The sequence below is a fragment of the Cebus imitator genome, unplaced genomic scaffold, assembly GCF_001604975.1.
Source record: "Cebus imitator isolate Cc_AM_T3 unplaced genomic scaffold, Cebus_imitator-1.0 Scaffold538, whole genome shotgun sequence".
Taxonomy (NCBI): Eukaryota; Metazoa; Chordata; class Mammalia; order Primates; family Cebidae; genus Cebus; species Cebus imitator.
This window is the reverse complement of record NW_016107853.1, coordinates 332,349-349,117: the sequence shown is the minus strand read 5'-3', so window position 1 is coordinate 349,117 and position 16,769 is coordinate 332,349. Positions and strand designations below refer to the sequence as shown.

The 16,769-nt window shown below is 42.5% G+C and overlaps 1 protein-coding gene and 1 non-coding gene across 6 annotated transcripts in view; both read left to right on the top strand.

Moving 5' to 3' along the window:
* ALDH3A2 (aldehyde dehydrogenase 3 family member A2) overlaps positions 1-16,769 on the top strand; it is a 67,152-nt gene that overhangs the window by 8,849 nt on the left and 41,534 nt on the right. For all 5 annotated transcript variants that reach the window (XM_037733597.1, XM_017514901.2, XM_017514904.2 and 2 more), the window contains 4 exons: positions 5,063-5,180; positions 8,421-8,562; positions 10,375-10,541; positions 12,149-12,248. In XM_037733597.1, the coding sequence (XP_037589525.1) occupies positions 5,063-5,180; positions 8,421-8,562; positions 10,375-10,541; positions 12,149-12,248 (527 nt within the window). The remainder of the gene's footprint in view (positions 1-5,062; positions 5,181-8,420; positions 8,563-10,374; positions 10,542-12,148; positions 12,249-16,769) is intronic.
* LOC119468954 lies at positions 9,261-9,366 on the top strand. The gene has a single exon (XR_005197762.1). It is a non-coding gene; the product is annotated as a small nucleolar RNA SNORA31 (small nucleolar RNA).

Below are 16,769 nucleotides of genomic sequence, written 5' to 3'. Positions count from 1 at the left end.
CATAAAGGGCTGTTGAATTTTGTCAAAGGCCTTCTCTGCATCAATTGAGATAATCATGTGGTTTTTGTCTTTGGTTCTGTTTATGTGGTGAATTACGTTTATAGACTTGCATATGTTGAACCAGCCTTGCATCCCCAGGATGAAGCCTACTTGATCATGGTAAATAAGCTCTTTGATGTGCCATTGCAATCGGTTTGCCAGTATTTTATTGAAGATTTTTACATCTATCTTCATCATGGATGTTGGCCTGAAGTTTTCTTTTCTTTCTGAGTCTTTGCCGGGTTTTGGTGTCAGGATGATGTTGGTCTCATAAAATGATTTGGGAAGGATTCCCTCTTTTTGGATTATTTGGAATAGTTTCAGAAGGAATGGTACCAGCTCCTCTTTGTATTCTGGTAGAATTCGGCTGTGAACCCATCTGGACCTGGGGTTTTTTTGGTTGATAGGCTATTAATTGCTGCCTCAACTTCTGCCCTTGTTATTGGTCTATTCAGGGTTTCGACTTTTTCCTGGTTTAGGCTTGGGAGGATGCAAGTGTCCAGGAATTTATCAATTTCTTCCAGGTTTACTAGTTTATGTGCATAGAGTTTATTGTAATAATTTCTGATGATGGTTTGTATTTTTGTGGAATCCGTGGTGATATCCCCTTTATCATTTTTTATTGCATCTATTTGATTCTTCTCTCTTTTCTTTTTTATTATTCTGGCTAGTGGTCTGTCTATTTTGTTGGTGTTTTCAAAAAACCAGCTCCTGGGTTTATTGATTTTTTGAAGGGTTTTTTGTGTCTCTATCTCCTTCAGTTCTGCTCTGATCTTAGTTATTTCTTGTCTTCTGCTAGCTTTTGAGTTTTTTTGATCTTGCTCCTCTAGCTCTTTCAATTTTGACAATAGGGTGTCAATTTTAGATCTTTCCTTGTTTATCATATGGGCATTTATTGCTGTAAATTTTCCTGTAGACACTGCTTTAAATGTGTCCCAGAGATTCTGGTACATTGTGTCTTCGTTCTCATTGGTTTCGAAGAACATCTTTATTTCTGCCTTCATTTCATTGTTTATCCAGTCAACATTCAAGAGCCAGTTGTTCAGTTTCCATAAAGCTGTGCAGTTCTGAGTCAGTTTCTGAATTCTGAATTCTAACTTGATTGCACTGTGGTCTGTTTGTTATGATTTCCATTCTTTTGCATTTGCTGAGAAGTGATTTACTTCCAATTATGTGGTCAATTTTAGAGTAGGTGTGAAGTGGTGCTGAGAAGAATGTATATTCTGTGGATTTGGGGTGGAGGGTTCTGTAAATATCTATTAGGTTTGCTTGGTCCAGGCTTGAGTTCAAGTCCTGGATATCCTTGTTAATTTTCTGTCTCATTGATCTGTCTAATATGACAATGGGGTGTTAAAGTCTCCAGCTATTATTGTGTGGGAGTCTAGGTCTCTTTTTAAGTCATTAAGAACTTGTTTTATGTATCTGGGTGCTCCTGTATTGGGTGCGTATATATTTAGGATCGTTAGCTCTTCTTGTTGCATTGATCCTTTTACCATTATGTAATGTCCTTTTTTGTCTCTTTTGATTTTTGTTGGTTTAAAGTCTATTTTATCAGAGACGAGAACTGCAACTCCTGCTTTTTTTTGCTTGGTAAATCTTCCTCCGTCCCTTCATTTTGAGTCTTTGTGTATCCTTGCATGTGAGATGGGTTTCCTGGATACAACACACCGATGGGTTTTGGCTTTTTATCCAATTTGCCAGTCTATGTCTTTTGATTGGGGCATTTAGCCCCTTTACATTTAGGGTTAATATTGTTATGTGTGAATTTGATCCTGCCATTTTGATGCTAGCTGGCTGTTTTGCCCATTAGTTGATGCTTTTTCTTCTTTGTGTTGGTGCTCTTTAACATTTGGTACGTTTTTGGAGTGGCCAGTACTGGTTGTTCCTTTCTATGCTTAGCGCTTCATTCAGGAGCTCTTGTAAGGCAGGCCTGGTGGTGATGAAATCTCTGAATACTTGCTTGTTTGTAAAGGATTTTCTCCTTCACTTATGAAGCTTAGTTTGGCTGGATATGAAATTCTAGGTTGAAAGTTCTTTTCTTTAAGGATGTTAAATATTGGCCCCCACACTCTTCTGGCTTGTAGGGTTTCTGCTGAGAGATCCACTGTGAGTCTGATGGGCTTCCCGTTGTGGGTAACCCGACCTTTCTCTCTGGCTGCCCTTAGCATTTTCTCCTTCATTTCAACCCTGGTGAATCTGACGATTATGTGCCTTGGGGTTGCTCTTCTTGAGGAATATCTTTGTGTTATTCTCTGTATTTCCTGGACTTGAATATTGGCCTGCCTTGCTAAGTTGGGGAAGTTTTCCTGGATTATATCCTGAAGAGTATTTTCCAGATTGGATTCATTCTGTCCATCACATTCAGGTATGCCTATCAAATGTAGATTAGGTCTTTTCACATAGTCCCATATGTCTTAGAGACTTTGTTCATTCCTTTTTACCCTTTTTTCTCTAATGTTGCCTTCTCGTTTTATTTCATTGAGTTAATCTTTGACCTCTGATATCCTTTCTTCTGCTTGGTCAATTCGGCTGTTGAAACTCACGTATGCTTCGCGAAGTTCTTGTGTTGTGTTTTTCAGCTCCATCAATTCATTAATATTCCTAAGTTGTTTATTCTCGTTAGCATTTCGTCAAATATTTTTTCAAGGTTCTTAGTTTCTTTGCATTGGGTTAGAACATGTTCTTTTAGCTCAGTGAAGTTTCTGATTACTAACCTTCTGAAGCCTGTTTCTGTCAATTCATCACACTCATTCTCCATCCAGCCTTGTTCCCTTGCTGGTGAGTTGTGATCCCTTGGAGGAGGAGCGGCATTCTGGTTTCAGATGTTTTCATCCTTTTTGCGCTGGCTTCTTCCCATCTTTGTGGATTTATCCACCTGTCGTCTTTGTAGTTGTTGGCTTTCAGATTGGGTCTCTGAGTGAATGTCCAGTTTGTTGATGATGAAGTTATTTCTTTCTGTTTCTTAGTTTTCCTTCTAGCATTCAGGCCCCTCTGCTGTAGGACTGCTGAGGTCCACTCCAGGCCCTGCTTGCCTGGGGATCCTATGCAGCAGCTGCAGAATAGTAAGGGTTGCTGCCGGTTTCTTCTGCTGTCTTTTTCCCGGAAGGATACCTGCCTGATGTCAGTCCGAGCTCTCCTTTATGAGGTGACTCTTTGGATATGCAGGGGTCAGGGAGCTGCTTGAGGAGACAGTCTGTCCTTTATAGGAGCTCAAGTGCTGAGCTGTGAGCTCCATTGTTCATTCAGAGCTGCTGGGCAGGTACATTTAAGTCTGCTGCAGCAGAACTCATAACCTCCCCCCCTTTTTTTTCCCAGGTGCTCTGTCCCGGGGCGTTAGGGCTTTATTTATAAGTTTCTGTCATGCTGCTGCCTTTTTTCAGGGATGCCCTGCCCAGCGAGGAGGCAGCCTAGTCACTGTCTGCCTGCAGAGGCTTTGCTGAGCTGCTGTGGGCTCTGCCCAGCTGCCGTGTGAACCTCCCTGCAGTCCTGTTTATATGGGTACAGTTAGAACTGCCTCGGCAGTGATGGACTGTCTCTGTAACGGTAGGCTGCCTCAGCAATGGCGGACTAGCTCCTTAGTGATGGACTGCCTTGGTAATGGTGGACGCCCCTCCCCCATAGAGCTGGCCCGTCCTGGGTTCAGCTGTGCTTGCTGTGAAACTGTTAATCCAGAGCATTTCAGATTGCTGTTTTTTTGTGGGGGTGGGACCAGCCAAGCCTGATCACCTGGTTCCCTGCCTCAGACCTATTTTTTTGTTTTTTCGTTTCTGACTCCCAGGTGTTCCAGTCACCTGTTGAAAAGGTGCCAGGATCTGTGTGATTTCCCAGGCAGTGACCTACTGCGCAGGCTGAGACTTGTGGTGCTTTTTTTGTCCGGGAATCTCCTGGCCTGGCTCCCTGTTTCAGTCCGCTTTTTTATCAATCGAATGGGCAACTCTGTCTCCCAGGAGCTCCAATCGCCAGCTAAAACAGCGCCCGGACCTGTGTGTTTTGTGCAGAGACCTGCCAGGCTGGGGGCGCTGGCCAAAACAGCCACGCAGGCCAAACCAGCGCACTGGTGACCCGTGGGGCTCCACCGCCTGGGAATCTCCTGGTCTGTGGGCAATAAAAATCCGTCTGTAAATGCAGCGTCCACTCACCCTCAGCGCTTTCGCTGGGAGCCACAACCCTGAGCTGCTCCTAATTGGCCATCTGGGATCACATCCAATAAAGTCTTTAAATTTCCATTTAAGAGGGTATTATGCTGACCTCTTAACTGAGATTCTTTGTTGACAAAACAAGTGTTCCTCATTATTTAACTGCGAATAACATCTTGCATCTGAAAATTAGAAAATAAAATGTTTCAGGTTCTCTCTGCTAAATTCGGTTTCACTACTAAGAAGTACCAACTCATAGAACTGACTGTGCTCTGGGTGACGTGGCTTTCTCTCCCTTCAGAGGTTCCAGGTCAGCGTTCCAGGTGGGCTTCATAAGTAGAAATCCAGTCGCCAATTCTGAAGCCCCCCAGTTAGTGAATGTTCAGGGCATGGATTTCTGCTCAGGCATGGGAAAGATCTTCCCAAGTGGGGCAGGGCTCAACAAAGAGGAGGGTGGCCTTGGAGGCTGGCTGATATCCTGCTTTATACCTGAACATCTCGCCGACAGAGCCAAAAGACACAACCAGGAGGGTCTGTACCAAACTCCCATTATCCAGGACTTTCCTTTGGCTGGAGTGGGAGAGGGGAAGGTGTGTCAGAAGGTTGCTTCTCCTCTTTTCCTGCAGCAGGCAATGGCTTCACTGTTTACCAAGTACTGTTTCCCATGAGCTGGCATGAGAAATTCCCCGCTACTTAAAATATTCTACCTCATTTGGAAAATACATTCTAAGTTCCAACCAACTGAATTAGAAATGAGATTTTTATTTTTATACAAATTGCCAGGTAAATATATGAATCTATTTTAGTTGCAAAATATTCAAACAACACAATATGACAAATGGATGTTTGACTGAATTATATAGCTGTTCTGGAATTTTTCCCCTCAGACGCATAACCTGGGGAAAATACATGAATTGTGGCCAAACGTGCATTGCCCCCGACTACATTCTCTGTGAAGCATCCCTCCAGAATCAAATTGTGCAGAAGATTAAAGAAACGGTGAAGGTTTGTATTCAACACATCTGATTCCACTGATTTTAATAAGATAAGGAGTCAAATTAACTATTCACAGAGCATCCCCATTAGTTTCTCTCTCTAGGAAAATGTCACAAGCATATATGGCCCAATGAACTTATTAGCTAATAAGAAAATACTATATGTACCTTTCATAGAATATCTGCTAGGAGCAAAGTTGCATTGGTGTTAAATCTACTTAAGCTGTCTAGTTGATTTGTTGATAATTAGTTGTGGCATATACTTACTTTTAAAAAACTTAAATAATTGTGTGTTTGTGATTTTGAGAGAATGTTGCCAACCTTTTAGGTATAATCAGAGAGACGGTTTGGCATGTTGGCCATTGATGATGAAGGTTATCAGCTTTTGTGTATGTAGAGGGCTTGGGGTGGCCAGTAGTTTGGAGGAGTGACTTAATTAAATAACTACTTATAGTATACCTTTTATATAGTTATCAATATCTCAGAGTGTTTAAAATAAATATCTGCAGTGAGGGAACCAAGGAAAGCTGCATGATAGAGTCCTAAGCCAAGACTTGAAGAAAATGTAGGATTTAGGTTGGCAGAAAAAAATGGGGGCTGGATGCGGTGGCTGGATGCAGTGGTTCATGCTCGTAATCCCAGCACTTTGGGAGGCCTAGGCGGCAGATCACTTGAGATCTGAAGTTCAAGACCAGCCTGGCCAATATGGTGAAACCCCATCTCTAGTAAAAATACAAAAAAAAATTAACCGGAGGCACAAGAATCACTTGAACCCTGGAGGCAAAGGTTGCAGTGAGCTAGGCTCACACCACTGCACTCCAGCAGCCTGGGTGACAGAGTGAGACTCTGTCTTAAAAAAAAGAAAGAAAAGAATGGGATGAGCAGATGAGTAATGTGACTGAGTTCAGCAGTGGGTGAGGGTCATTAACCTCTCAGATGAAAGAAATTATTGGAGCAGCCACTGTTTACTCAACAGATGTTAATTGAACACGGAAAGGAAGGATCAAAAACACCAAAGAGTAATGCTTGTGATCTGAAAATGAAAATTGTTGGCCAGACACGGTGGCTCATGCCTATAATCCTGGCACTTTGGGAGGCCGCGGCAGGTTGATCACTTGAGGTGAGGAGTTCGAGACCAGCCTGGCCAACATGGCAAACCCCGTCTCTACTAAAAGTAAAAAAATTAACCAGGCATGGTAGCACATGCCTATAATTCCAGCTGCTTGGGTGGCTGAGGCACGAGAATTGCTTGAACCCAGGAGGTAGAGGTTGCAGTGAGCCAAGATCATGCTACTGCACTCCAACCTGGATAATGGAATGAGAGCCTGTCTCAAAAAATTTTAAAAAAGAAAACAGAAATTGTTGCCAGTTGAGGTGGCTCACTCCTGTAATCCCAGCACTTTGGGAGGATCACTGGAGCCCAGGAGTTCAAAACCAGCCGGGTCAACATAACAAGACCCTGACTCTACCAAAAAAAAAAAAAAAAGGTTAGCTGGGCATGGTGGCACATGCCTATAGTCCCAGCTACTCAGGAGGCTGAAGCCAGAAGGATCACTTGAGCCCAGTAGTTCAAGGCTGCAGGGAGCCATTATTGCACCACTGTGCTCCAGCCTGGGTGACAGCGCAAGACCCTGTCTCAACAGAAAAAAAAAAGAAAAGAGAAAATTGGCTGGGCACAGTGGCTCACTCCTGTAATCCCAGCACTTTGGGAGGCTGAGGCAAGACAGATTGCTTAAGGCTAGGAGTTGAAGACCAGCTGGGCAATATAGCAAAATCCCATCTCTACAAGACCCACAAAAATTAGCTGGGTGTAGTGGTGTGCACCTGTGGACCCACCCACTTGGGAAGCTGAGGTAAGAGGATTGCTTGAGCCTGCCTGGGAGGCGGAGGCTGCAGTGAGCTAAGATTGTACCACTGTACCACCCTGGGTGACAGAATGAGACCCTGTCTCAAAAATAAATAAATAAAAGAGAAAATTGTGTACCAGGAAGTTCAGGGAGATAGTTCACGATGTGTTTGAGGCAGAGTAACTTGGGTGATGAGGTACTAGGGTCTTGATATGGGAATTGGACTATCATTTTCAGTGATAAGACTAAAAATGGATCCAGATGAGAACATGAAGGGAGAGTTGCCCAGATTTAGGGTACATGGGAAGAGAAAATGGTTAAATATACTTGTGAGACTGAAAAATACTTGGGAATTGGAGAAACGCATAGTTGAATGTGGTAACGAATTCAGTTTCAAGGGAATAACGGCCTCTGCCTCCCTTTGAGGCATTTATACTCTAACACAGTGGTTCTCAAGCTACATGTTAGAATCACCAGGGAGCCATTTAAAAACAAGTTTGCAAGACTTACCCTCCAAAGATTCAGCTTTTTGGAGGCCCCCAGGTGATTCTATGATGTAGTCAGCATTGAAAGCTACTGTGGGTAGCTTTTACCACTCTGGAGTCAAAGCCTAGGCACATGCATTTTAGCAAGCTACACAAGTGATTCCTACTACTCAGACTTGAGAAGTGTTCTTGGTAGAGGTTGGGTGAACAGCGTTCATTTTGATTTGAGATTAAATTGAGAACTCTCGCAAGGCCTTGAAGTGATGTAGCAATTCAGTAATTTTGTGTTTATTTGACAAAGTAAATATTGGTTGTATTATTATGAGGTTCTTTTACCTTGGTGTTTTACCAAAGCTGTACTTTGAGCCTTTGAGTGGTTTCACCATCATGTGTAAGTGGTGGAAATACCAGTTCAAAGAATACCAAAACAACAAAGTGGAGCAAAGATTGGCAAATGTTTTCTGTAAAGGGCTCAGTGGTCAATATTTTAGGCTTTGCAGATCTTGGAGTCTCTGCTGCAACTACCCAACTTAATGTAGGGGGAGAGCAGGCACAGCCAGTGTGTGAACAAATAGGCAACCCTGACGTAAAACAAGATTTCTTTTCTAAGCCTACTACTGCCATTAGCCCCAGGGGGTGAAGGCCCATGGTTGGACTGTAAGAGATCCATAAGGACCCTTGGTACTATAGACAGTGATAGAGCTCTGGGTGTGTGCATGCTTTATTTTCTAGTCCTTGACCTGCCAAAAAGCTGAAACTTACTACTATTATACTACTGTTCAATTACTTGAGGGCTGGGTGTTTGATTCTGTGAGGATAGAAAACCAGATTGATTTGGGGGCATGGCTGGATTTTGTACTTACTGAAATTGAAATGCGGGTCTTTATGACATTTGTATACTTCTGTTGTTTTAAATAGGAATTTTATGGAGAAAATGTAAAAGAGTCTCCTGATTATGAAAGGATCATCAATCATCGTCATTTTAAGAGAATACTAAGTTTGCTTGAAGGACAAAAGATAGCTTTTGGTGGGGAGACGGATGAGGCCACACGCTACATAGGTAATGGAAATTCTCCTTTTCCTAAGGGAAGATGGCAGTTTGGCAGCTTTTGCTGACACTACTTACTAACACTAAATAAACTATTAAATATATAGCGTTTAGCCGTTAAAGTACTAAATACTGCTTTCCGTTATACTGTAGCTTTTGTTATAAACTATGTAAAATGTCTGTGTTCCTGTATGTTAAATGATGCCACCAGCGTTGCTCCAGTTGTTCATATTTACACGTAACTACTTTTTTCTTCCTAATGACCCTGAGAAACAGAGTAGAACTTGTAATTATCTCCAGTTTGTGGATAGGAAAACAGCACAAAGAAGAAAATAGCTTGGCCGCTATTCTACAACTAACCAGTGACAGTAACACTCCAGAAGTAACGTTTTGGTCCATCATGCTTGACCTGATTATTTGTGTACCTTCTTTATGCTTTCTCTTCTTTGCCTTGAATATGTATTACTTTGAATGTTAAGCACATTTTTCTAGAGTAAAATGTAAGGTGACAGAAAAGTTAGACCCATTTGGACTTGGCTGGCAAAGAAGCTGTCCCATATAGCTTTACTTATCCCCTTTATCAGAAAAGATGCTACAAGTTACCCCCCCCAAAAAAAACCTTAAAATATTGAAATAAGAAGCAGAAATTGATTATCTTATAATTAGCAGTCCCGAGGTTCTCCTGAGCTGGATAATTCAGTGGCTCAGTGGTACCATCAAAAAGCCCTGATTTTTTGTACTAGGATGTAAAAGAAAACAATCCTGTACCTTCTGTCTCTCTTGGTGGTGGCCCAGATTGAATTGCGGAATACATCTGTAGAAAAAAGGGAAAACAGACTCTAATTCTTTCATCTCTCTGTTCTCCCATCCTCAGTATGTCCGCATTGCCCATTTCTAGGCTAAGAATGGCAAGGGAAAGGGGCTATCCTGAGTAGCTCATAGACTAATTAGGACTTTCCCCTGATTTTGAGCTAGGATTATCTTACCTGAGCACAGCTATGCAGAGGAAGTAGACACCCAGCCCAAATTTGTTCTCTGACCTGAGGAAGATGTGGGCAGTGGATTTGGGGTGGCAGCTTATATACCCCTAGAAGTGGTACTGCAGGAAGCCATCCCCAGCCACATTGCCAAGATGCCCTAGTAGAAACTAGGGGTAAAGGAAAAGTGCCAACTTGTTAGATGACTTCTCTTTTGGTCGACGGTCCAGTTTATTCTTTACAGCATCTTTTGGAGTACAGCCAGTTGGTGACTTATGTTGGCAGCAGATGCTGGGACACTCTGCATAGCCTCCTCAGCATCTGTTTCGCCCTCCTTTCTTGTGCCTCTTCCCCATGGTAGATGGAACACTGAACTAAGACTTAGGGAATTTTGACCATTTAAGCCTGTTTTCTTAATCTGTCTAACAGAGTTGTAATAAAGATTAATGAGATAATATATATGAAAGCACTTGAGTTAAGAAAAAATAGTATTGATGTGATTCACAGAGGAGCTGTCTTTGCTCCTAGAAAAACCTGTCCACAAACAAATGTTAAGTATAATCTACAGTTAAATACATGCATGGCTGTGAGCAGAGTTAAGTATGAAAAAGATATATTTGACTGTATGTCGTTCCCTTGGTTTGCACAGGTACCCACAGGGTTGTGATTCACAGCCTTTGGAGACATTGAGTATTTGCACAGTTCATCCACATGCTCAGGACTTTTCACTGGATATGACTTGGGTAGGAGAAGGAGAGGGATGGATAGGTGACTCAATGAAAGACATGTAAGATGAGCGTTGTGCATTTTTGTCTCAGCATTTTCATTTTGTTTATTTTCTTTTAAGCCCCAACAGTACTTACTGATGTTGATCCTAAAACCAAGGTGATGCAAGAAGAAATTTTTGGACCAGTTCTTCCAATAGTGCCTGTGAAAAATGTAGATGAGGCCATAAATTTCATAAATGAACGTGAAAAGCCTCTGGCTCTCTATGTATTTTCACATAACAATAAGGTAAGCTTTAGAGAGAACAGCTCACTATCGTAAGTGACTGTCAAGAGTCATGTTCCTTCTCTGCTGTAAAACAATGCAAAAAACAATGTAAAACAGTGATGTGTTTTTTGTATAGCATCAGAGTCCACTAAGTGAGGTTGCATTCCTAGGTTGCTGTCTTGGATAATGAGGCTCTGGGGTTGTCACAGTCTCCATTCCCCTCCTCCCTGGGGTTATATCTGAGTCTGCAGGGGTGAGTGTCGCAGGGTTTTTGATTCACAAACATCTCCCGTATAATTGGAAGACTTCTATGTGCCAGCATTAAATGCTTTTCTGATGTTAATCCACAGGGCATTGCTGAATGCAAAGACAGCACCTCTGTGAATCACATCAGTGCTGTTTTTTCTTAACTTGAGTGCTCTTGCCTGCCCTATGACCAAAATGGCATTCACTGCCACTCAGAGGGAGTTGTGTGGGACAGAGACCCCGACATTGTCACATAAGTGGCTGTGATGTCACGGATTTTAGTTTCTCACATTACATTAGCTTCTTGTAGAGTGGTGGAACCGCATCACCTGGTTGAGCAGTTCCGCCACTTTCTGCATGGCTCACTCATTCATGTCACTAGGGGACCAGCTGCTACTAAGACACAGCGGCCTCAAGGAGGGCAAGTAGGTTCAGAAGCCCTCTGAAGAAGCGGGAAAACTAGAAGGGAAAAGAGACTAGTCAAGATCTGAGGAGTTCATAAGCCAAATGTTTTCTGGAGAGCTTCTGATGGTAATGTACAGATAGTCATGTGACACCTTTTGGAGCTTGTGATGCTGTTAAGATACAGATAGCTGCAGGCATTTGAAGTGAGACCCAATGTTCGGGGCCCAGTAAAGACTTGGTTATTACAAAACAATGGTTTGACATGTAAAACCATGGATAATGTGGGCAGGAAGGAACCCTGAAGCCGAAAGGCGGCTGGCCAAGGTACGAGTCAGGTGTGGAGCACTTCCCAGCAGTGGGTCACCTGAGGTCACTACTGTCCAGACTTGACATTTGCCATGAAGAACCCTGAAGGGCTTGCTGGCACCCAAGTGACATGGCATTTGCTAGTAAAGTGTTCTTGTGGTTTTCTGGGTCTTAGGCCAACCAACCATTTAATTCTTAAATAGGATGCTAAATCTATGGACTTAAATATTTTTGCATTTTACAAAGACTAAATAATAACTCCTAATCATATGTTATAATTTAGAGTGAGAAAAGAAAGAAACAATAACAGGTTTTAAAGCGGGAATGTAATCTAAACTGTCCCCTTATAAAGAGCCTTTTGCTGCTGTGCTGGGGAGTACAACTCTAGGTGGTGGCTGGGTAGGCCCAGAGGTTTGGAGCTGCCTCCCTTTGTGCACTAGATGTGTGTCTGAGAAGTTGGGTATCAGTCACTTTGCTAAATTAACCACAGTTTAGATTGTTTGGCTATCTGGCTGGCATGGCGTCCCCAGACTCGAGAATTTTCACTGACACAAAGCCAGAATGTGCATGCTTTGAGCACATAACTGAACACACAGCCCTCTGTGTGGCGGGGCCTGAGTGTTCCCTGAGAGGCAACTTCACTGACCTGGATGCCTTTGGTCTGTCCTCAGCTCATCAAACGGATGATTGATGAGACGTCCAGTGGGGGTGTCACAGGCAATGACGTCATCATGCACTTCATGCTCAACTCTTTCCCCTTTGGAGGAGTGGGTGAGTCACTTTCTCCTGCTCACAGGAGATATTTCGAAAGCACCACCATTTCACAAGTGGCTTGTTTGGGCTGTTGAAATAGCCAGCTGCTGCATACCCTGATTGTCATCTCCTGAGGGAGGCCTTCCCTGGTCACCCAGTTGACTGTGGTTTTCCCACTTTCCCACCCACCCCTCCAGCACAGGACGAATGTCCCCTCACTCTCCTGTCAGCAGCACTGACTGACCACAGTTGTAATCATTACTTTGTTCACTTCATTGATTTTATTTATTGTCCTGCCACATTTAGGAGATCTGGGAACCAAGACAGGTCTCAAATTAATTAACAAGATCTTGCTCTCTCTTTTTTTTTTTTTTTTTTTTTTTAAATGAGGTAGCAAATTAAAGGTTCAGAATGCCAGGGGACAGACCGCAGCTTCAGGAGTTTTTAAATGTGCCTTTGGTTACTGCTCAGGTCTTACCTGCATTGTTTCCCAGCCCTTTGCTGGGAAGAGCAGCCTTCTCCTTTAATTGTTTTGTGATTTGAGTAGAACGAGAAGCCCCCTGTTCTAGAGAGGGTGGGCAGGAAAAATTCATTCTAAGTGAAGCTTTGTGGCCATAGCCTGATCCTTACTGTTCCCTTTGGAACATGACTTGTCTCCCTCTCCGACGTGTGAGATGACTGACTCAGCTTTTTCTCCTTTGGGACGTAGGCTGGGTGGGCTTCTCCACTATCTAGTAGAGATATTACAAAACAGCCAAGATGAAAACATTCTCATAACAAAAAGCAAACCATAAAAGCCACCGTCTTGAAGCCCTATTCTATCCTCTCCCTTTGTAATACCATAAATTATTTGCTCCATGGGATGGAATGGCCCAGTTTGGCAGGACTGCCTGTTCCTAGTTAAGGAAACCTTTTTCTATGACCAAGAAGCCTTGGCCTGTAGCCACAGGTCCTTGTCTAAGAGGTAAACATGGCCAGCACACCGCACAGTGACTGTGCACATACACGGGTGAAGGACAGGCGGGAAGAGGCCAAATCAGTAGGTGTTGGCAGATCCAAATTGGAAATAGTGGTGACTTGGAGAGGGTGGTAGCAGGGGAGACGGTGGAAAGGGAAGTGGGAATTTTTTTGGATCAAGCAGCAGGATTTGCTGATGGAGTGAATGTGGGAGGAGGGGGTGAATGAAAGAGGATGACTCCTGGGATTTTGGCTGGAGTAACTAATAGTTTTGTAGCCCAAAGGCTTAAAAGATTGGACTCCATTGTCTCCAGCTCCTCAGCTCACCACATAGATCCTGGCATCCACTGTGCTACTGCAGCAGTCCACTCTGTAATTGTTCTATATGGTGTCTCCAGTGCCCTCTAATTGCAAATCTAAGTGACTTGGGTTCAGTCCCTGTCCTGCTTGACAAGGTAGCCTGTGGCATCATTGACTATACCATCTTATTTAAAACAAAACAAGGCTGGGCGCCATGGCTCATGCTTGTAATCCCAGGACTTTGGGAGGCTGAGGTGGGCGGATCACTTGAGATCAGGAGTTCAAGACTAGCCTGGCCAACATGGTGAAACCCCGTCTCTACTAAAAATAAAAAAATTAGCCAGGTGTGGCACATGCCTGTAGTCCCACCTATTAGGGAGGCTGAGGCAGGAGAATCACTTGAACCTGGGAGACAGAGGTTGCAGTGGGCCGAGATCGTACCACTGCACTCTAGCCTGGGCAGTAGAGCAAGACTTCATCTCAAAAATAAAAATAAAACAAACAACGTATTATATACTCATAAAAATCAAAAATACAGAAAAAAGACACAAAAGAAAAAAACAGGTCTACTGTCTCAGCAAATTTCAGGCATATAATACATTATTATAGTGGCCATGCTGTAAAAAAAGTAAATAAATAAAAAAAAACAAGCCTTGACCCCCAAATGTAAAAGGAATACAGGTTTTTTAAGAAAACTTGGAAAAGATAGAAGAGTCCAAAGAATAAACATTTACGTTATTCATAACCGTACTACGTAAAGATAACTGGTATATGTCGTGCACATACATGCATACACATATACACAGACACTTGAATATTCTGTTCAAAATGGTATCATATTATATATTCTGTACCCTGTATGCGACAGGATAGTGTGACAATTTACCATGTCAATATTCTTGCATGTCATAATTTTAGTAACTGCATACTCTTCCATCACACTAACGTGGCATATTTATGTAACCAATTCCCAGTATCAGATTTCAGTTTTTCTGGTATGATTCTTATGTAATGTATCTTTATGCAATCTCTTTATTTAGGAAAAATGTCTAGAAGTGTAATTACTGTGTTAAAAGGGCTTATACAATTTTCCAAATTGAAAAACATGCTTTTTTCTTCTAATTCTCAAAGTAACATAGACACAGCGGCAAAAAGTCTAAACAGTTAAACTTTAACGAAAAATGTAATAACCTCCCAGGCATAAACACTATTAATATTTTGTCATATAGGTTAGATTTTTTTCCTTTCTTTTTTTTTTTTTCTTTTTTTGAGTCTAAGTCTTACCATGTTGCCCAGGCTGGAGTGCAATGGTGCAATCTCAGCCCATTGCAACCTCCAACTCTCGGGTTCAAGCAATTACCCTGACCCAGCATCCCAGGTAGCTGGAATTACAGGTGCACGCCACCATGCCCAGCTAATTTTTGTATTTTTTGTAAAGACAGGGTTTTGCCATGTTAGCCAAGCTGGTCTCAAACTCCTGGGCTCAAGAGATCTACTTGCCTTGGCCTTCCGAAGTGCTAGAATTACAGGCATGAGCCATCACGCCCGGCCTAGGTTTTTCTTTAGAAATGCATTATCTTTAAAGCTTTTGATACACACTTCAAGTGTCTTTGCAGATTTCTGCTACCTCATATTCCCATGAACAGTGTGTGAGCGTTTACTTCCTTATACCTTAATTCTGGATTATTCCATTACTAAATTTCTAGACAGAAAGAGAAGGGTCTCATTTTAATTTGTACTCCTTTGATTATTAGTGAGTTTGAATTCATTTTTAGTACTCTCATGAATTTTCTGTTTATGTCCTTTGATATTTTTGCTGTTTTCGTGCCTTCCTTATTGGTATATAAATAGTCTTTTTTTTATAAGTAAGAAAATCCTCAGTCCTATCTGTAACACATATCCCTTTCCAGATTTTAACTTTTGTTTTAATTTTATCTATGATTTGAAACATTTATTTATTGTATTTTATTTATTTTCTGAGACACAGTCTCGCCCTTGTCACCCAGGCTGGAGTGCAGTGGCACTATCTCAGCTCACTGCAACCCCCACCTCCTGCCTCAGCCTACCGAGTAGCTGGGATTGTAGGCACCCGCCACCACACCCACCTAATTTTTAGTAGAGTTGGGGTTTCACCATGTTGGCCGGGCTGTTCTCCAACTTCTGATCTCAGGTGAGCCGCCCTCCTCAGCCTCCCAAAGTGCTGGGATTACAGGCGTGAGCCACTGCACCCGGCCTAAACCTGTGTGGCTTTTTGGTTTTTGGTTTCTGATTTGGAAAGTAGGCTTAGGAAAGCTTTCCCCACTTCAGCATTATATAAATATCATCTGTAAGCCAGGCGCAGTGGCTCATGCCTATAATCCCAGCACTTTGGGAGGCCAAGGCACCTGGCCAACATGGTGAAACCCTGTCTATACCTAAAAATACAAAAGAATTAGCCAGGCGTGGTGGCACTGCCTGTAGTCCCAGCTACTCAGGAGGCTGAGGGAGGAGAATAGCTTGAACCTGGGACATGGAGGTTGCAGTGAGCAGAGATTGTGCCATTGCACTCCAGCTTGGGCAACAGAGCGAGACTCTGTCTTAAAAATAATAATAAATAAACAAATAATAAAATAAATATCTGCAGTTTCTTTTTCTTTCTTTTTAATTTTAACATTTAACCATGGAGTTGGCCAGGCATATTAGCTTACACCTATAATCCCAGGACTTTGGAAAGGCAAGGCAGGTGGATCACCTGAGGTCAAGATCTTGAGACTAGCCTGGCCAACATGGTAAAACCCCGTCTCCACTAAAAATACAAAAAAAATTAGCTGGGCATGGTGGCACATACCTGCAGTCCCAGCTAGTCTATAGGCTGAGGCAGGAGAATCGCTTGAACCTGGGAGGTGGAAGCTGCAGTGAGCCGAGATTGCACCACTGCTCTCCAGCCTGGGCAACAGAGTGACAGAGTGAGCCTCCGTCTCAAAAATAAGAAATAAAAAGCTGCCATGGAGTTTACTTTAGAATGCTGTATGATGTAGTAATCTGCCTTTTTTTTTTTTTTTTTTTCAAAGTATGAACTAATTAGGCTGGCGCCACTTTTTGAAATAATCATCCTTATACCATTGGTACACATGTTTGGGACATTTTTGGGGTTTTCTCATCTTTCTGGTTTGTTTTTTCCATGGGCCAGTACCACAGTTTCAATTGCAGTAGCTGTACAGTTAGCTTTTTTTATAAGTGATATTTATTAAGTGCTTATTATATGCCAGGTGCTGCGGTTGAATCCCTGCCTTTTTTTTTTTT